The sequence below is a fragment of the Cajanus cajan genome, chromosome 7 (assembly GCF_000230855.2).
Source record: "Cajanus cajan strain Asha chromosome 7, NIPB_CcT2T_4, whole genome shotgun sequence".
Taxonomy (NCBI): domain Eukaryota; kingdom Viridiplantae; phylum Streptophyta; class Magnoliopsida; order Fabales; family Fabaceae; genus Cajanus; species Cajanus cajan.
In genome coordinates, this window is record NC_138523.1 from 1,721,892 (window position 1) to 1,740,278 (window position 18,387).

The following is an 18,387-nucleotide window of genomic DNA, read 5'->3' on the forward strand; positions in this document are numbered from 1 at the left end:
GTTTGAAGGTTTAGTCTATAAGTGTATCGTCTAATGGTATAGTCTGAATGTATCTTCTGATAATATAGTTTGATAGTATAGACTATAAGTATCATCTGTGTACCTTAGTCTGTCAATGTTATATGTTTGTATCATTTATCAATGTACTTTATAAATATGTGTTTGTATTACTACTCATTAATAAGAGTTCTGAGTAGTCACGTGTAATACATAAGTGTGAGATTAAAGTTTTTATCTACTTAGTTTTCACTCTCTGATCTTTGTTATGTGTGCATTTACGTGTTATCCCCAACAAAAATTCCAAAAAAAAAAATACATTCTTAACTTTTATCTAATATAACCAAATCTTTCCATACAAATAATTAAGAATCAAATTTCTATCGACATACTTAAAAGTTAACTAAATGCTAAATGAGTCGAACTTTATTAGTAAATTTGTAAATAAAATTAACTTAGAGTTTTGAATTTTGAAAATAAAAAGTGATAAATAACAAATTGATTTTTTCTTATGTAGCAAGATAAGAGAATATATATATATATATATATATATATATATATATATATATATATTTTGAAGAGAAGAGAAAATATATATATTTAAAATGGTTATTTTGGATAGTTACTTTTATTTAAAAATTAAAGAAGTCAAAAAAACTTTCTTCCTTTTCTTTTCTCATCTCACCTCTAGTTTTTCACTTCCCAAATTTTTCTCTCCTTTAATTAATTTTAGTTCCACCTAATTTTCTTTCTTGTTTCTACTCCGCACACCTAGAAAATTGTCATCCTCAAGCAACGTGTATCTTAAGATGAAATACCATTATTATGCTTCTTCACCAATACTCTTCCATTGGTGGGAAGGAGGGGAAATTTGACAATAGTTAAATCTTGATGAGAAAAAAAAAATTCTTTTAAATAAATAAATAACTCTCGAAGAAGAATGAAAGAGAAGAGAAATTTATTTTTTAATTTTCAAAATAAAATTATTTTACTAATAACTTAACCAACAAATTTGTTCAAATAAAGCATAATGGACTTTTATGTCTAAATATTTTGGTACATGTTAATAACTTGGGCATACTAAATTTGGATCAACTCATGTTAACAAATCTCTATCTATCTCTCTAATGAAAAATTTAAAAAAAAAAAAAAAAAAAAAAAAAAACAAACAAACAAACACCTATCTTGTGTGATGTGAAAATTAGGAAGAGTTTCTAATCTAAATTGTTAATGGAGATTTAAAATTAATATACTCTCCCAAAGCACGCCTTATTCCAAGGTTACAACTCGTGCTCTATTTGTACCCATTACATCCAAGGAACCTGGAAGCACTTGCTTCCTAAGCACCTTTTCTAAAGATCTTTATCTCACTAGATCTTCGCCCTTGAGTCCATTAAGCAACTAAAGATTCTCATACTAACATCAGTCTCTCATTTCAAAGACAGTTATAATACGGACTGTTACCAGATTATGTCAAGAGTAATTTGTTAAAAGTATTGTTATTAGTTTATTAGAAAGTTGTTACATGCAAATAAGCTTTACAAATAGAGCACTTACACATTTTTATTGTATCTTTTTCAATCAGTTGGATTGTTTCTATGGTACTCTTCTCTATTTCGAGCTTTACGATGCATGATCATATTATATTGTTGTATTTTTTCATGATGTTCAGATAGATTAATTGCATATATAGAAGAGAATTTAAATAAGTCATTTTGAGGTGTCAAAGTAAATATTCTCATGTACTCCAAGAGATGGATGCCAAGGTGTTTGGTTCCTAACTTGAATTAAGGAAATTATCAACTTCCTTCTTTACGTGTACATCTTTGGTTACTTAACCCAGGTTCATCAGTTCAAGCACATACGTACTATACTATTTCTATGTTCATAGTAGAAAGAATAGGATACATGCACACAAATGAGAATGAGGACAATCATAACAGAATAAGCCTTTTCAAATATGAAGTATCTAACATACACTTGTCCCAATGAAGGCTGTAAAATCGTGTAACAAAAGCATGTACTAGCATTAGCAACCCAATTTCATGTAAGTTCAAAAACTAGATGCAGTTTCTTGAGTTCTTTTAGCACTATTCTCTAATCGGAATTAAAGTTTCATCTTGAGAACCAATGCTGACATTAATCGTAAACATTTATTGTGCAAATTATCAAGATGAAATTTCAATTCTAATTAGAAAATAACACAAAAAAACACTTAAGAAATTGCATCTAAATTTTGTCTTTCGTGTAAACATCCAGGTTTATATCTTTGCATGGCAAAATCATATATACATTTTTCTTTCCTTTACAATCTGCATTCTGCAGCTATCCAAATTAAATTTCAGAGCACAGCGTTACCGTGATTCCTTTTCTATTAACAAATTGAAGAGAAATTTTTCAACAAGATGAAATTTGGCTGGAAGATGAGGGCATTCTTGTGAAAAGATTGCTACCCGGCAGCTAATAGCCAAAGCATAATTAAAGATGATATTGAAGTTGAAATCCAGCTTAAGAATGCTAGTGCCACCGAAATCTGGTACTTTTGGCACTCCTCACCAAAGTGGCAGTGTCCCAGATCATGAAAGTACAAAACTGTGATGCCAGCTGAGGCAGAAGCTGCTGCCAGAGATAGTGTTGCTGTTACCTGTGGAGAATGGACAGTAGCAAAGAAGAAAACTTGTGAAATGATAAACATCTTAACTACACTAGTCTTTCTGTGTGTAACAAACTAAGCCATTGTTTGAATAAATTTCTCCATAAGCACTTATATGAGAAGAAAATATTGAAGTAGAATCAATTGAGATTCTCCTGTATGCCAAAATCAATTTATGCACTTCTATAAAAGTTCTCTCATTTAACCTCTCCAAAAGCTTAAGTGCATAAGTTGATTTTAGCTTATGAGAGAAACTCAATTCATTCTACATTCTTATTGCCTTCTCTTATAAGTGCTTATGGAAAAATATTATCCAAACAAGGCCTAATTAGGAAAGTTGGGAAATGTAAAGGTTAACTTAGAAACTAACCCAATCTCCAACCACAAAGAGGCTAATTAGTACTGGGTTGAGGAGGACCTTCTTTCTTGCCAAAGCATATACATCCAATAAAGCAAGGACAAAACTCCAAATGATTTGTAAACCCATTGAAGCTATCAAGTAACTGCACAATTACCACTGGAACAGTCAGCATTTGAAGTATTCCACATCCAACATCCAAGCATTGGTATTGAAGTATTGATTGATGAACAATGCAAGATTAATTTCAGGACCACCACTCCACCAAAAGCAAAATATTTCATGAGAAACATGCTTTTATTATTGTCTGAGAAAAGCAAGAACATAGACTTAAATAGAAAACAATGATTTTGAAAGTAAGAAGGTATATCATATTCACACTCCATTGAGGTTTAACTGGAGACCTCCGACCTTTGCAAACACTTCGTCTCGACTACGACCCTAGTTTCTACCTAGCTACAGCCAGATCAGTCACCCTTTGCACAAAGAGCCAGGGTGCATAAAAACACTTTCAGAATATTCTCGCATCCATGCATAAAGTAAGTGACTGTGAAAAGAGCTTTAAATGATAGATTCATGGATATGAATATGATACATTACAGAAGTGAAATATGGTCTAAAAGTAAAACTCATTGCCTTTTTACAGGAACAGAACAAAATAGAAGAGATGGGTATCGTCTAAACGCATCCACATCACACCAATTACTCCGGATCCAGATACCAACCATACATGTTATGCGTAATCTGTTGCAACAAAACGACCTAATAGACCTAATTATTCAGCGGTAAAGGCATTTTTTCCTCAGAAGGTAAACACAAATCTTCAAGCACATCTTCACTGCTTCAAAATCATTTGGAATTGAATAGTTAGAATACCAAGTAGGTTGTGTTATCACAATTTGAAAACCAAAGGGCAAGCAGAGTCTTGTAAGTATTGTTATAGACTAGGGACACAACGATTAACCAAAATGAGTAATTAATTACGAAAAAGCAATAAGTAATGTGTTGGCCAGATACAGAGAGCATCTAGCAAAAATAGATTTCCAGCATTCACACATTCACAAATTGTAACCTTTGCATGATCACACGATTCACATCTCATACATAGTTTAAGTTCGATTTGCAAGATAAAATATGATACATTTAATCTTTATCAAATGGTTCCTATTGGCTGAATGCAAGAATGCGAGAAATCTTTGACTACAAGGAATCCAGATCTGCATCTGGTCTAGGCACTGAATCTAACAGAAAAAGGAGATATCCTAAGAAACATCATGAAAACTCCTTGGTGTGGTTGAATAACAACAGTTTCATGAAATAGTAAAAAATAAAAAGATTGCTACAAAACAAAGGTTATAAACAATGTGGTAAAGGGACAGAAGGATTTAACACATTCATGTAACAATTTGATAAAGATCGGACAACTCATATTTTATCTGGGTATATGAGACTATTCATAGTCCAAAAAGGTAGCAAGATTCATTAAAATACGCATCCGAGATTTAAACTACCCGATCTTCATTCAACAGTGCCAATTCATTGCTGCATTAAGCTAAAGATGCTTGAAAATGCTAATTTGACTGACATGCATACACTCACACATCCAAATATGAAACTGAATCAATCACAACAAACAAAAAATGACTAACATATGACTAATGTGTTTTGAGAACACAACACTGACTCATGAAAACCACACCAAACAGAAATAATGAATGAACTTTCAGAAAACAAGAACAAAAAACAAGATCTTTACTGGAATGAGAGGTGAAGGGTATTGACTAATTACCAAAAAGCAGTCAAATTAAAGAAACTGGTTGTGGTAGCCATGGAAGCAATAGACCCAGCAGCAAAAATGAACTGTGACATCCTAAGAACCAGCCCAAGAAAAGTGCCAGGTGTCCCACAAAAATCCTTCATCTTTCTCCACCAAATCAAATCAATGTTCACAATCTCAGTGGCTAACAACGAACACCCATCTTCAGATTTCAGTCCAATGCACAGAACAAATCATGAATGACCCCAAAGGTGAGACTTTTCACAATTCACATTCACTTCACACGCCCATCACACACCACACAAACAAACAGGAAGATAAGACACGGAAATAGAGACACCAGAGAAGAACAACAAGACAAATCAGAGATTCCAAGTGGAATTTTGAATCTGGCTGAACACAACACAACTAATTAGAGTGAACGGAAAGCATCGAAACTGCTGAAGAGATAAAGAGGCCGTGAACAATTAATATGCTATTAATTTATATTATTTATTAACAAAAGTTTGGGAGTATCTTAATCATCCCACATGGCTAGATTACCTTTTTAATCACTTTTTTTACTCCCAAACCGTAAATTTATTACTCAATTTAATTTCAGATCACACGTAACATTCTAATTTTAACCATTAGAAGATAAATATTTGACAATCAAATTGAAATTATGAATTTTATAAAATTTAATAACTAAAATTTCATAATTAAAAAACCACACCAAAATTATGGATTGGTTATTATAGAAGTTACCATAACTTAAATACTACTTTACTCTATAAAAACTGATATGATAAGAAGAAAGTATACCTTATTAAAATATATTATATGATATTAGAAGAAGTTTAATTTAGTATCCCTTTCTTTACATCCATAAAATTGGAATACCGAGACCCTTACACAAGATTTGAGCCCTAATTCTACTCTAACCATTGTTGATAGATAAAATTTATTAAGAATGATGATATATATATATAATTTATAATATTATTATTTGTGTTATCTCTTTTCACCATATTATTTATTTCATATTCAATTTTTTTTTTATCTCTCACTTTATTATAAAATTTGCTAGACAATTTATTGTACAAGTATTACTTCTCTTATAAGTTAGGTTATTTTTATATTTTAATATTTTTTCAAACATTATTCCTTAAATTTAAATTAAATTAAATTTTAAGTTTAAACACATCATATTAAAAAAAGAGAGAGATTTATTTTTTATTAAGATAAAATAGACTAATATTTTCGTAGAGCACATTATTGGGAAGAGACAAAATTTGAGATATTTATAAAAATAAAAAAAATAAAAAATAAAAATAAAAAAAATAAAAAGAGGAACTAAAAATACTGTTAATGCTTTAGACTTTAAATAAATTACTTTTATATATAAATATGAACCCTCAGTTGAATAAGTGTTTTTTTAGGTGTTATTCTCGTTCTTTTTAAGCCACACCACTTATCATAACTTTTAAATACTAATTTTAATTTAATTTAAAATTATATTTTGACGGACTTTCAATTTGAAGATTTTATAATTTAGATAAACTAAATTTTAAGATTAATTACTTTAATCTTAATAAATATTAATTTAATTTAAATTTTAAATTGACACAATATATCAATAAAAGTGAGGTGTCCTGATTTTATAATTTATATCCGTAATTTTCTATTTAATTCAATCTTATATATTTTAATTTATTCTTATATAAAAAAAATTAATTTTTAATGATAACTCTTTTATTGCAATAAAACATTTGTATTAACTCATTAGATTCCCACCTCCTTTCATGTGAGGATGTCAAAACAATATATATTTATAGATAAAATTTACAATGGGTAAAAAATGAATATTTTAAATGAATACTCACACATAACGGGTAAAGACATTTTTTATATTTGTATGTTAATAGGGATGGTATGGGTTTTATAAATATGATTTTATTTAAATTTGTATGAATTTGATTTTACTTGTGCTTTGTTTGAACTTATAATAGCTAATTATTGTATTATATTATCTTTTATTTTGATTTATGTATAATCAAAATATTTTATTTTAACAATTATTGTTTGAACTTTAAATGTATGTGATTGAATGTTTAAAATTCAGTTGTTAAATTCACTAATGTTATTAGTATAATTGTGAAAAATATTTGAATTTTAATTTTATAATCTTTAAATTTTTTATATGCAGATTTTATTTAAATTTTAGTTATAATATTCAAAAAAAATATTATGCTAATTTTTATAACTTTTAGAAGAAAAAAAGTTGTTACAAATAACTAAAATATATGGTTAAAATATACTCCCATGAGAACAATTTGATGAGATATATGCTTGTATAAAAAACATTTTCAAGAAACCATATTTCTTAGGAATGTTATTTTTTAGATGGTAAACTAATGTAGACATTTTTAACTTTAGATTCCTAAAGACGTAAAAGTATTTTTCATATCAAACATTCTCTAAAAAATATTTCCACAAAGTGATGTATATATGTCATGGAAGTTATTAAAAATTTAATATCGAAAAGAGAATATTGTTACTACACATGGAAAATTTTTAGAGATGTTTGTTACTTTAAGGGAAGGTTTGATACACGGAATGTTTTTACTTTTTTGAAAATCTTAAATCAGTGATCTTAATTTTCCATATTGGGTAGCTATTTGAAAAAAAAATTCTAGAAATATAGTTTTAGGAAACCATTTTTATCTCACTTCACTCAAAGACATTTTTATGGAGGTAGAGATCCAACTTATTCCCTAAGTTAGAGGAAAAATTTTGTATATACTAATATATAAAGGAGATACTCCTTTTAGTAATCATCTTGGCCTTCACATTTTGTTAACCATTATATCCTTTCATTTTAAAAAAATTAAAAAATAATAATAATTTTTTTTTATCAAAATCAAGACTTTAAAATTAATGGACTAATCATAATACTAGATCAACATATATTCATTACTTAATTTTTATTTTATCTTTAATAGAGGCACGAAGTGCCTCGACTCCACTAGTATATATAAAATTATCACAGTATCCTTTTTAAAAATAAAAAATCTCTCTCTTTCTCTTTCTCTATCACTCTCACTCTCACTCCCCCTCTCTTCCTCTCTCCCTCATTCTATTTCTCTTTCTCTCTCACTCTCACACCCCTTCTTTTCCTCTCTCCCACTTCCCTTCTCTCTCACTCTCCCTCCCTCTTTCTCCGTCACTCTCACTCTCACTCCCCATCTCATCCTTTCTCTCTCTCTCTCTTCTATATCTCTATTTCTCTTTCTTTCTTATATCACATTATTTCTTGACCATGTCAATTTTAATAATATTATTAAAATTTGTTTTGTTTCCACATAGTAATGATATTTGTTAACTTTTATTTATTTATTTATTTGAATGAAATAAAATAATATATTTTTATTTTTTATATTTTTTATCTAACATTTTTCTTTGTTTATTTATAAATTTTTAACGTTTTAAAATAGTTTAATGTCATATGAATAACGAGGTATGAACAAATAAATATATCTAAAGGAATTTATTTTAATAAAGGATATTTTTATAAAAAAAATATTTATATACCTAAAAATATATTATTATAACATGAAAATATTTAATTCCTAGGAATTCTATATAAATATTTTTAGGAACTTTCATACGTAATTAAACAAATTTTAGTTATTCTCAAGAATAATAATTTTCAAGATTTAAATTTGTAATTTTCAGAAATTATGATTGTTGAATATAAATTTTTTTCCCCTACTAAACACTCTAACACTACCATGCATTATTATTATATAATGTTATTGGGGACCAAAAATATATTTCTTAAATGGATAAAAACTAAAGAAAAACTTTTAGAAAAATTAAATCGAAAATTCATTCATTTTATAAAAGAAAAAAAAATGTTCAACTCAAATAATTTTTTTATAGAAAATATCCTTTAGCAACTTTAGTAAAACAATTTTAGAGTTATATGCAGATATACCAGTAACACAAATCAAAGAAGTTAATAATCAAGGTTTAAAATATAGAAAATGATTTAAGTATATAATATATATCCTGGTATGCCTTCACTTCAAAATTTATATAGGACACACGAATAAGAGTTAATTTGCTCAAAGTTTTTATCAATCAGGGAAATAGAATAAATCAAATTTCTTACATAAAATCATTTTTTAGATAAACTCTTTAATTTTACTTCTACATGTAAGTATAAATTTTTCAAAAATCATTAACTCAAAGTGGTTTGATAATTATACTTTTTGATAAAATCTAGAATTTGATCCACACCTTAAATATGAAGTCATAATACTAGAAATACTACATTTTTTTAATAGCAGTTGTCCTAATGAAAAAGAGTTGTAACTCCTTATAAAAAATAAATAAAAAATAAAAAAACAAAGTATAAATTTAACAAAACTTTGCATTCATGTATTAAAAAACCACATTACATTTTAAGGCTTCCCATGATGAGTTCAAATTAAGTTTAAATATATAATTTAGACTATATAAACCTTAATTTATTGACAAAAGCATAAACTTCTTGTTTCTTCTGCACGAGTTTTTCATTAATTCCTACTCAAGAAATACACAATGGAAGTTCCAAATTTTGTTGCATTCCTTTCGGTAAGTACTCCCTTGAACGGGGGCAATGGATCCGGATCCTCTGACTTTGAGATATCAAAATTATGGTAACTTAACACATCTCAATCGTTGAATTTGTAATAATAGATCAGATTGTGACACGTGTACAAAATATATTTTAACTTAAATGTACACGTGTCACAATCTGATCTACTATTACAAATCCAATAGTTTAAATGTGTAAAGTTACCCTAACTTTCCCCCTCCAAAGTCGGGGGATCTATTTCCGGGGGCAATGGGTCAAGGTCATAGTCACTTTTACCATTGTCAAATCATGAAATGTAGTAGAGGAGAAGTACCATTCTTACATTTTGTTCTGTAACGAGCTGTAAATTCTGGAATTGGAATTCTCTATATTTTACAAGATTGTCTTCGGATAAAAGTTCCATGATGGGACCATAAGTTCTTGAAATTGGAAGATATGTTGTGCTAAAAAACCATGCAATTGAGCACTCTTGAACTTATCATTTGAGATAAGATGGTAATCAAGAATGTTTTGAATTAGCCATATTGATGAAGGAACACACATAAAAAAACTGGAAGAAATCAAAGTGAATAAGTCAAGTCAACAAGATTCAAAACTAAACTAAGGATAATGCCTAGAGATACAAAGAAAGAAAAAATATCCCTCCCTGACTCCTTTACATTTATGCAGATTATGATTTCTTCTCTCATCAGCATACATTGGTCCTTTTTGCATTACTAAATTTCTTACGTTAAAAAAATTGCTAGAAACACATTCTTTATTATTTGAAGAAATTAAATAATAACCACAAAATTAGTAAGTCTCACTTTAAATTTAATAAATCACACTCATGAATTTGTAGTTTCTAGTAAATTCTAATTAATAACACAAAATGTACCAACATATATTATATTTATTGTGTAGGTAAAAATAATTTTTAATGATACATTATCATTATAGAATGTATGTTATTATATGACAATTTTCTTAGCACTTCTATAAATTTAATTTCTCCATATTTCATCTTATAACTCCACTTGTACTGCTATTTTCAATTTTGTGCAACTTATGGTAGTTTACATGCTATGTTGTTAATTTAAATCTTGAAAAGTAGTTTCCAGGTGGAGCAAAGTGAGACACAAATCACAGCCCAAACTACTAGTAATCTAACATAAGCAGTAAAAGCAATTTAGTTCTGCAGGGAGAGTACCATCTCGTTTTACCAATTTTGTCATGAATACTTGAAATAAGATGAAATCGTCACAACCAAGTTTAAATATACACTCAATTAAACTAAACGTGGTTGATTTAACCCAACATATGCCTACATCACATATCCTTGTTATATTGCAAATCTGAATCTATCAATAAAATAGGAAATTATTAAATATCAAGTTGATAAATTTAGTCATGACCATGTTCTTATTGGAAAAGGAATTCACTATGATTAGAGCATATAGTACACTACTATAAATTATGAATGACAAATAGTTTAAGCTGAATAAATGAACTAACTAAAACATGGCAAGTCTTCTGGTTTAGGGTAGGGGCTAGGTTGCAGAAGAAAGAGTCCTTCCAACTAGTTGAAGCTTCGGTATATAAATTGAAATTACTATTGTACATAAAGGGCCTTTGATCACGAATATAAAATTCTTTCTTCACCTCATCATCTTGCTAAAAAACTTTACTATCCCATCTATCATCTCCTCATAGTACTAACTGGGATGCCATGATTCACAATCTGAAAGAAACCTTATGTCCCTGATGCTTCTATAACTCTCTCGACAACCATTTTGCATTCACCAGGATCTTCGTGAGTTCTTGCATGATCTATAACATGAATAAATCAGAGGTCCTTTTGAAGGTATCAGGTGGATGATAGAATATGCAAGGGATCTTGGTAATCCCTACATCCTCAAGTCCTTTCACACCAAGTTTTGTCTCATCAAATGCTTTCAGCTCCTTTGCTCTTTGAGAATCTTCCATGCATATCTCTTCCTTTTCACTTATAACGGTGAACCCCACTGTCCTTCTTGTTGGAATGGCCTGAAACTTCTCTACAAAATATTGTCTTGAAAATGCACAATACAATATTATCGGCGTTTGAAATATGTGAGGAAGCAGTATCTATGATAGAAAACCAAAAAGTGATTCTGAATCTGATGGAACAAACACATAGGCAATAAAAACGAGTAAGTTGTCGTTGCAGTGGACCAATTATGTACTAGACACTTGTGGTCACATTCAGCTCCTATCTGATCCATAGCAAAATGGACATCTCCATTTCTTGTAATCTGGATGTGACAAGTGGATTATAGAGAAATTAACGGTCAAGATGTAAAAAAAAAAAAAAAAAAAAAAAAAAGGCTTGACAACCATTGCTACTCCAATTTAGTGAAAACACGTTGAAATGGTGAAGCTAATCTTATTCCCAACTAGAAGGAGAGAAAGACTGAACCTATCTTTTCGAAGAAGTTTTCTAGATCAAAATGTAGTATTTTGTTTATAAACGAAGAGAGAAAATGAGTAATATAAAGTGGGAAGATACTGATATTTTATTAAAGAGCTCTATAAAAAGAACACAAACTATATCAGATTATATATCCATAGTTTATGGGCATAATAACATTATTTGAAATTTAAAAAAAGAATTGAAATAACCTAATATTTAGAATGTAAATAACTTAACAAAAAAATTCCTACAAACTAGGAAACAAACTTTGACTCAGTCAGCTTTCGTAGGCAGGTGTTCAACAAATCTCCTCTTTGCTTAAAAAGCTGAATACTCCTAGGTTGGTTCTCAATGCTTCAAATTTGACTTTTGGAAGAGCTTTTGTTAAAATATCTGCACTTTGATCTTCAGTTCTACAATAAATTAGCTTGATTTCTCCTTCTCTTTGCACATCTCCTAAGAAAAATAACTTAATCTTAAAATGCTTAGTCTTACCATGAAAAATTAGACTGTTTGAAATAGAAATAGTTGCTTGATTATAAAAAAAAAAAATCTATGTTAGCTCAATTTGCTCCATATGTAAATTAGCAAGTATAGGCCTAGGCCAAATAGCTTGATTCACAGCTTCTTTAAATTCTCCAAGTTCCAAGACAACGATATTGCACCTTTGACAAATCTCAAATAAAGATCTTGTGCCTCTAACAAGAATGTCATCTACATCATCATTAAGGAACAATGAGTTTTTTGGCAACTGCTTCATCATTGATTCCTCCAACTCCATTGTTGATCTTCCATGAATTTGACATCTCTACTCACAAGAATTTTTCCATTTCATGGTTGAAAAATTCTATAAGCTTTGGAAGTGTTGTTATATACAATGAAAACTTCGAATTCATCCTTCTTGTAAAGTTTGTCTCTTTTAATCTGTGGAACATAAGAAAAATAAACACAACCAAAGATTCTCAGATTTTGTAAATTTAGTTTGTACCCAAACCAACCTTCAAATGGAGTTATTTAGTTCAAAACTTTGGTTGCCAGCCTGTTCAAAAAAAATACAGTAGTGCTTGCAACCTTTGCCCACAACTTCTTTGACAACTCTTTTTCATGTAGCATACACCTTGTCATCTCCATGATATACTTCTATTTTTTCTTTCACTCACACCAATTTGTTGTGGAGTGTACAGTACAATGAGTAGGTGCTCAATTCTAGCTTATTCACAGAATTTATCAAAAATAGCATTTGTATATTCTTTTTCATTGTCAGGCCTTATTGTTTGTAACTTGTAGCCACTTTAATTCTCCACCAATGCAATTAAAGATGATACTCTTTGAGGTCCTTCAACATCTGTGTGTACAAGTTACAACTTGTAACTTGCTCTTCATGTTGTTTGAGGAAATGGTCTTCTAATTAATTTGCCATATTGACAAGTCACACAATCAACCATCTTGTCTTCAAGTATTGTCACACCTTTCCCCAAGGCATGTTTTTGCATGTACAACAGTCCATCATGACGAAAATGCCCAAGTCTCTTGTGCCATAATTCAACATTTTTTGTTGTGCTTGAAAAAACAATTTGCTCCTCCTCTATTTATGGCATAACTTTTAGATCTCATTTTCACCTTGAATACATCTTTGTCTTTTGCTTCTTTGATTAAACACCAGTTATCTTCAAATATGACTTTAAAGCCCTTTTCCACAAGTTGTGCAACATTGAGAAAATTTTGGTCAATGTTAGACACATATAAAACATTAGAGATACACTTCAAACTTGTCAAACTTTCAATAACAATGGTTTCTATTCCCTTGACCGAGATGAAATCACCATTTCCAATTTTTACTTTGGAAAGAATGGTTTTGTCAAGCTCTTTAAAAAGCTTCTTGTCATTGGTCATATGATTTGTGCAGTAGATGTCTATTAACCATGAGTCACTAGAACAATTACTTGTAGCAACATGTTGCAACAAAAAGTTGCTCAACTTCTTGTTCCTCCATTGTCACCTTTGCCACTTCCGTTGTAGACTTGCAAATTCACTCTATATATCTCATATTACCACATTTTATGCATTTGACATCTGGCCTCCACCAACACATTTTTTGAGGATGATTTGTCTTTTTCCAATGTCGATAGGGAGGAAAAGTCTCGCCTTGTAGTTTGTTGAAGCCTTTTAATTTGTTGTTTTTCTTGTCTTTGAAATCTCTTTGAATTTTGTGCTTTCATATGAAAAGCACCTTGTACTATCTCCTTATGTCTCATCATTCTTCTATACTCTTGTGTTTGTAAAGCATTTATCAATTCTCCCAAGGTGATGGTTGACAAATCTTTTGACTCCTCTAAAGCTGATATCTTTGATTCATATTTTTTTGGAACACTCACAAGAATTTTTTGTACAACTCTTTCATCTGAAAAGTCCTTACCAAGAAGTCACACTTTGTTTGCTATGCTTAAGAGTCTATCAACATGGCCTTTGATGATTTCTGTCTCTTTCATGCTCTACACCCCGAATTCTCTGATCAAGTTGAAAGCTTGCATGCCTTTAGTTCTTTCACAACTATGATATTCTGATTTGAGATACTCCCAAATGGCTTTGAGAGACTTCAAGTTCATAATTCTTGTAAATATTAATTTTGACACAACAGAATAAAGGCAATTTTTTGCTTTGGCCTTTATTATCTTCATCTTTTTGTGTCTTCATCTGACACTACAAAAAATATGCAATTTGGCGATCACCAGAATCAGTCGCTAAATTGTTAAAATCGGTCGTTATTTACCTTAGCGATGAAATTAGCTACTGAATTTAATCAGTCGCTAAAACCCTGGTCGCTAAGCTATTTAGCGACGAAAAAATTTTCGGTCATTGTTTAGTGACCAAAAATTTCGGTCGCAAAATGGTTGCAATGATTTTGGTCACTGAAGTGTATGGGACCAACTTAGTGACCGAATAAATCGGTCGCTAAATATTTATTTTTTATTTTATTAAATTTTATAGACGTCGCAAATTTGGTCACTGTGAACCACTCATATTTGGCCTCTTAAGGATTTTATTTCACAATACTTAACTTTTTAGCATGTTTGTCCTTAATTACACAATTTCTGGAAACTTTCTAGAAGGTCATCCATCCCTATATTACTCCAAGTCAAACACGCTTAACTGTAAAGTTCCGATGAGATAAGCTATCGAAAAGCATATGCATGTTGTTAGTATAAGTAGTACAAATTAATTCATTTAAGTCATCTGCAACTATCCAATCTCATACTTATACTATCTTTGGATCCTTATCATTTTGGTGTATCCAGACCGTTATAAATATATAATAATTATATTACTAATAATAATAATTATATTGTATTTAATTAATCTTTATTTATATATATACTTACTTTTATAATTAACAATCTACTTATTTCTATTTAAAATTAATTTTATGATAAATTTAAATTATTTATTATAAATTTAAAATTTTAAGTAATAATTTATATATTTTAAAATGAGAAGGGTTATAATAACACTGGTATAACTTTTACTAAGTATTACACCACTTAATAATTTTATATTAAATGTGAATTTTGTGAACTCAACCGTTAGATTAAAAGTTCATATCACTTTATATGTTTATATCAAGTTTTGTTAAAATTGAACAACAACTTGAAAGTAATCAAAGTGCTCATAATTTATTTGAAATATATATATTACATCAATTTTGTTTTACAAGAATGAAGTATCAAATCATCTTGAATTCATATAAAATTTTGTATATATGATCCTAGAATAAAAAACTTTCAATCTAACGGTTGAATTTATAAAATTCACATTTAATATAAATTTATTGAGCGATATAATACTTATTAAAAGTTACACCGATGTTATTATAACCCTTCTCTTTTAAAATATTATTTTTATAAATTAAATTTTAACATTTTAAATAAATTATTAATTAACTTAACATATTTATTCATCTTAAATCTAAAATATAAAATTCAAAAAATGTATTTATCCTTGTTTTATTTTCTAATTATCAACCATTAATAAAATACTAATTTAAAATATTATCTAGTTATATCATAATATTTTATTTTCAAGTTTAAAATCATATATTAGTTATACAAAAATATTAAAATCATATAGTAAATTATTAATAAGATTCTAGTTAAATAATTTAAAATAATTTAAAATAATCAATTTTATCACACAACAATAAAGAAATACTAATAGTTAAGAAAATACATTTGTACTCTTTCTATTAGAAAGAGAGAGGATGTTATAATTCTTTTTTTCCTTAAGATATCACATCTCTTCTATCAATAAAATTTAAATATAAAAATTTATTTAAAATAAATTTATTATAAGTTAGAAATATATATTATAAATATGGATCAAAATAAATAAGAAATTTTAAAAAATTCATATACTCTAATTTAAAAAATGCCTAAAAATCCAATCATAAAAAAAAACTTCTAAATATTTTTTCACATAAATAACTATTGGTATTAATTATGTAGGAGTGCATATAAATATTTTTTTTATTATAAATTAATGTCTTGCTCTTACAAAAAATGAAAATGGGATTGATACTCAACAACAATATTATCATCACTTTTAAGCAATTTATAAATTTTTTTAAGTTTTATTTAGCGACCGAATAGAATTTATCGCTAACTTTAACTAATATTTAGCAACTGAATTTAATTCCGTCGCTAATTTTAACTAATCTTTAGCGATCGAATTAAATTTTGTCGCTAATTTTAACTAATATTTAGCGACTGAATTCAATTTCATCCCTATTTTTAACTAATATTTAGCGGCCGAATTCAATTTCATCGCTAAAAAAAATCAAAATTTCTTATTTAGCTACCGAACTCAATTCTGTCGCTAATTTTAACTAATATTAGTGACCGAATTCAATTTCATCGCTAAAAAATCAAAATTTCTTATTTAGCGACCGAATTCAATTTCATCGCTAAATTTAATTAATATTTAGCGACCGAATACAATTCCGTCGCCAAATTTAACTAATATTTAACAACCAAATTCAATTTCGTCGCTAATTTTAACTAATATTTAGCGACCGAATTCAATTCTATCGCTAAAAAACATCAAAATTTCTTATTTAGCGACCGAATTTAATTCGATAGCAACGTTTTTTACAATTTTGTAGCTAGCGACCAAAATAGCGACCGATTTTCTAGCGATGACTTATTTTTGTCGCTAAATCAATCGTTATTTTGATTATTCAGAATTAGTCGCTAAATAGCGACTGAAAAACTTTGGTCACTAATTTCGGTCACTATTTTGCAATTTTCTAGTAGTATGAGTTATGGTAGGATTTTCATGTAGCCCAGAAATGTCATATAGTCATCTTCTACTAACTGCTAGAGATCTAATGCTACAAGATGAGCAGTCATCCTTGCAGCCCATAGCTCTTACTCCTCACCATTATATGTGGGTGCACTGGTTGTGAGACCCATATCTGATAACACTTTTCCCCCTCCAAACTCTCACTCCAAACCCTCCCTTTCACTCTCTTTTCCCATCCATTCCCTTTTGGCTAATCTCATCCTTGTTGCTTGGATTCAAGGTGCTGAGTAAGTAATCAGGAGCTTGCGGACGCACGGAACTCTTCTTCCGTCTTCATTCACCATCTCTTCCAAGTTTCTCCTTCCTTGTGCCTCCCGGAGCTCAAAAATTTTGAGACCAAGGTAAGGGAAGCTAGTCTTTTTGTTTCTTCTGCACTATTTTTGGCTGTGGACGAGTTCAAAAAAAAACTCATTAGATACTTGTTGTTGGATGATCCGTGGCTGTAGCGGAAGGAAACTTGTTTTGTTGGGGTTGCGGGGTTGTTGAGAAATTTGGGGAAAAGCCTTTGATTTGTTGTTGCATGTTGAAAAAGGTGGTGTTTTTGAACTCTAGGGTGATAATGTATTAAATTGAACCGATTGCATGTGGGGTTCTCTTATTATTCTACAGATTTTTGAAGAGTTTTTCGAAAATGGTTGGCTGCTGCTGAGCTTCGCGCTGAGCGCGGTTCTTCGCGCCTGGGCGCGTGGCCACCAGGAGACCCCATTTGGCCAAGCTCGCTGAGCGCAATGATGAGTGCGCTGAGCGCGCTCACTACAAGAATTTCGCAGATTAGCGAGGGAATTTAGCGAGGGATATAAATCCAAGCTATTTCCTTGCTAATTAGCGAGGGACTGGCGAGGAATACAGTCCCTCTCTAATCCCTCGCTAATTAGCGAGGAAATAGCTTGGATTTATATCCCTCGCTAAATTCCCTCGCTAAATAGGATCATTTTGCGACCAACCTTCATCTCCTCGCAAATTCGTCGCTAAAGCTAGTGCTTATTTAGCGAGGAACTTAGGCCCTCGCAAATTCCTCGCGAAATTATGACCCAAAATATAAAAACGAATTTTTCATTTAGCGAGGGCGTTTTCTTGTCGCAAATCCCTCGCTAATGAGTTATAAGTATAGCCCTCGCAAATGCCTCGCAAATCCGTCGCAAATTAGTGAGGGAAAAGGTTTTTCGCTAATCCCTCGCAAATAAGAGATTTC

General features: G+C 29.8%; 1 protein-coding gene and 1 pseudogene across 1 annotated transcript; both read right to left on the reverse strand.

Annotated features, from left to right (window-relative positions):
• Window positions 1-1,922: 1,922 nt before the first annotated feature.
• LOC109805053 (CASP-like protein 5B3) lies at window positions 1,923-5,248 on the reverse strand. Its single transcript, XM_020366999.3, has 3 exons — window positions 4,798-5,248; window positions 3,021-3,153; window positions 1,923-2,641 (listed from the first exon to the last, which is right to left on the reverse strand). Exons 1-3 carry the CDS (start codon window positions 4,926-4,928, stop codon window positions 2,447-2,449), a joined length of 459 nt encoding a protein of 152 aa, XP_020222588.1. The 5' UTR covers window positions 4,929-5,248; the 3' UTR covers window positions 1,923-2,446.
• A 5,650-nt stretch (window positions 5,249-10,898) lies between these two features.
• On the reverse strand, window positions 10,899-12,621 carry LOC109804679 (1-aminocyclopropane-1-carboxylate oxidase homolog 12-like; annotated as a pseudogene).
• Between the last annotated feature and the right edge of the window lie 5,766 nt (window positions 12,622-18,387).

Coding starts and splice junctions, on each gene's coding strand:
- LOC109805053 (XM_020366999.3), bottom strand. CDS start 4,928: ATGAAGGATTTTTGTGGGACACCTGGCACTTTTCTTGGGCTGGTTCTT. Junction 3,154..4,797: donor TTTAATTTGACTGCTTTTTG/GTAATTAGTCAA, acceptor GTAATTGTGCAG/TTACTTGATAGCTTCAATGG. Junction 2,642..3,020: donor TCTTTGTGGTTGGAGATTGG/GTTAGTTTCTAA, acceptor CATTCTCCACAG/GTAACAGCAACACTATCTCT.